This window comes from Aptenodytes forsteri, unplaced genomic scaffold, assembly GCF_000699145.1.
Source record: "Aptenodytes forsteri isolate BGI_AS27 unplaced genomic scaffold, ASM69914v1 Scaffold349, whole genome shotgun sequence".
In the NCBI taxonomy this organism is placed as follows: domain Eukaryota; kingdom Metazoa; phylum Chordata; class Aves; order Sphenisciformes; family Spheniscidae; genus Aptenodytes; species Aptenodytes forsteri.
This window is the reverse complement of record NW_008794452.1, coordinates 4,056,508-4,058,703: the sequence shown is the minus strand read 5'-3', so window position 1 is coordinate 4,058,703 and position 2,196 is coordinate 4,056,508. Positions and strand designations below refer to the sequence as shown.

At 31.9% G+C, this 2,196-nt stretch overlaps 1 protein-coding gene across 1 annotated transcript in view; it reads right to left on the bottom strand.

Annotated features, from left to right (window-relative positions):
* Window positions 1-873: 873 nt before the first annotated feature.
* The window catches only part of CCAR1 (cell division cycle and apoptosis regulator 1), a 29,070-nt gene continuing 27,747 nt past the window's right edge, over window positions 874-2,196 (bottom strand). Inside the window, exons 24-25 of the mRNA XM_009290576.2 lie at window positions 1,455-1,849; window positions 874-1,392 (exon numbers count right to left, since the gene is read on the bottom strand). Coding sequence (XP_009288851.1) covers window positions 1,790-1,849 — 60 coding nt within the window. The 3' untranslated portion in view covers window positions 874-1,392; window positions 1,455-1,789. The remainder of the gene's footprint in view (window positions 1,393-1,454; window positions 1,850-2,196) is intronic.

Here is a 2,196-nt window from a genome sequence, read left to right as displayed (position 1 = left end):
ATCCTTGCAAGTCTATTTAAATAAACGGTGCTTAACGTCAAAAATGAAACATGCTCTCAACAATTTGTACAAAGGTAAAGGTGAAAAATATAATTTGATTACAAAAGAATTTAATACCATCTGTGCACCACAGATAACGCTTTTCTTAAGATTAATTTATCACCATCCTCATTCAATCATTCTAATGAGATGTTATCTCTTAATTCATAAAGCATGCATTTTCTGTGTACTTATATGCAATAATTAGTGTTTGTATAGTACTTCCTACTTTAGCGTGAACAGTTAAGATATTATACAGTGACTCGACTGAGATGAATGAGGGGGAAGCTTATGCATGTTATTTTAATGAAAAGATATTTTACTTGTCTAGCTCCAAAAGAGCCAAGAAAGGTAAGTGATAAAAGCACCAGCTTAGACTCTTTTGAACATAAATTCAGGCATTTTAATGTGTATCTCAGTAAAGCTACATAAGTTTCCATGTAGGTTATTCATACATATTATGGCACTTGGACTCTCCCAACAGGTATTTAGTTACCTAGGACATCTAGGCTAAAAAAGAAAAAAGGTCTGCTAAAATTAACCATTTCTGTAAGAAAACACTTCTGTCCCAACCTTCAAAACCCTCAATTTCCCTGGAAGTTACGCCAAAATACAACTGTTCATACTTCACATTATTTGAATAAGTTGCCTTTGACAATGATGTCACATTAAGTTTAGATCTCTAGTGATTTGTGAACACAAAAGAAGGCAATCTTACCCACTTTCAACAAACCAAGTTGTGTCCTGCTCCTTAGTAATTGTAACATGGAGTATTGATACTTGTGTATCCACTCTTTTGTTGGACTAAAGTCTTTGAAGTAATTACACATATTAAGAAAGAAGTCCAAATTTAATTAAAGGCGGCTTACAATGGTAGCTTTTTCTCCATGTAAGGCATTATTCTGACATCTACTGGCCTGGTATCCAACCATACATTTTAATACACTGCATTTGTTATTAAAAAGGAGCATATATATATTAATCCAAGATAAGAACAATTAAAGGAACACAAATGACATACATTTAAAACAGGCCCATGTATTTTCATATAAATCTCACAACCCTACCAGTATTTTGGTAGGTTTCTATTGCTTTCTTAACTCATCTGAACTACTGTATATTATGAGGCTTTAATACAAGCAGCTTTGGGGAAGAAAGTTACATTTGGAAGGGAAAAGAAAGTTGTGACAAGTAAAAAAAAAAATCCAAGAAGCTTTTTAAAAAAAAAAATCTTTACTTGCAAAATTAAGCAGCATGCTATTTTGTGATTTATATTTGAATTAGACTAGACTAATTAGACTGAAATAAAAATAAAAACCTAAAAATGGCAATTCTATAAATAATGAAATTTCACTAGACTTTAATGAAAAACATTTGGTAATTAAATACTTGCTACTGTTCATTACGTGATGAACTTTCACTAGACTTTAATGAAAAACATTTGGTAATTAAATACTTGCTACTGTTCATTACGCTGATGAACTTTATTAGGGTTAAAACTATAACAAAGTTCATCCTAAAGCATTTTGCAATGCAAAATTATTTTCACTCGAGGAGTGTCTCAAATTGAATGCTAAGAATTACAAGCAGTCTTCAGAAGCAGACACTCACATTCATAAAACTTTATACATCTTTTGGAACTAAGATATTTATACTACTAAAATCAAACATGCATCACTTCCCATACATTCTGGTATCATGATTTATATTACATTATGTAACACCATTCTTCTAAACAGCAGCAGTTTTATCATACGTTTGCTCCATTTTCTTTGGATTTCTGATCTTTATCTTCATTCTTCACAATATCCTTTAAAAGAAAAAAGGAGAGGATAACATGAATTCTAGAAGTGGCATTTCTCATGTGAACTGTAAAGCAGCAGAGACAAAGATACTGTTTGGTGTTAACTTTAAATACTATGTGAACTGGTATCTTACTCAGTTTAGTTATAACCAATTCATATTTCCAGTATCTTCCTGAAAAATTGAGGGGCAGAAATTAAATGTGACCTAAGCACTTCTGAAGAGAAGCACAAAAGACAGCCCCAGAAGCCTCACTTTATAGTCTAAAGGTTTGGGGGTTGTCAGGCGCTTTTTTTTTTTTCTTTCTGTTAGTTGGTTGCTGGCTTTTTTTTTTTTTTTTAAAAAGAGAAAGTG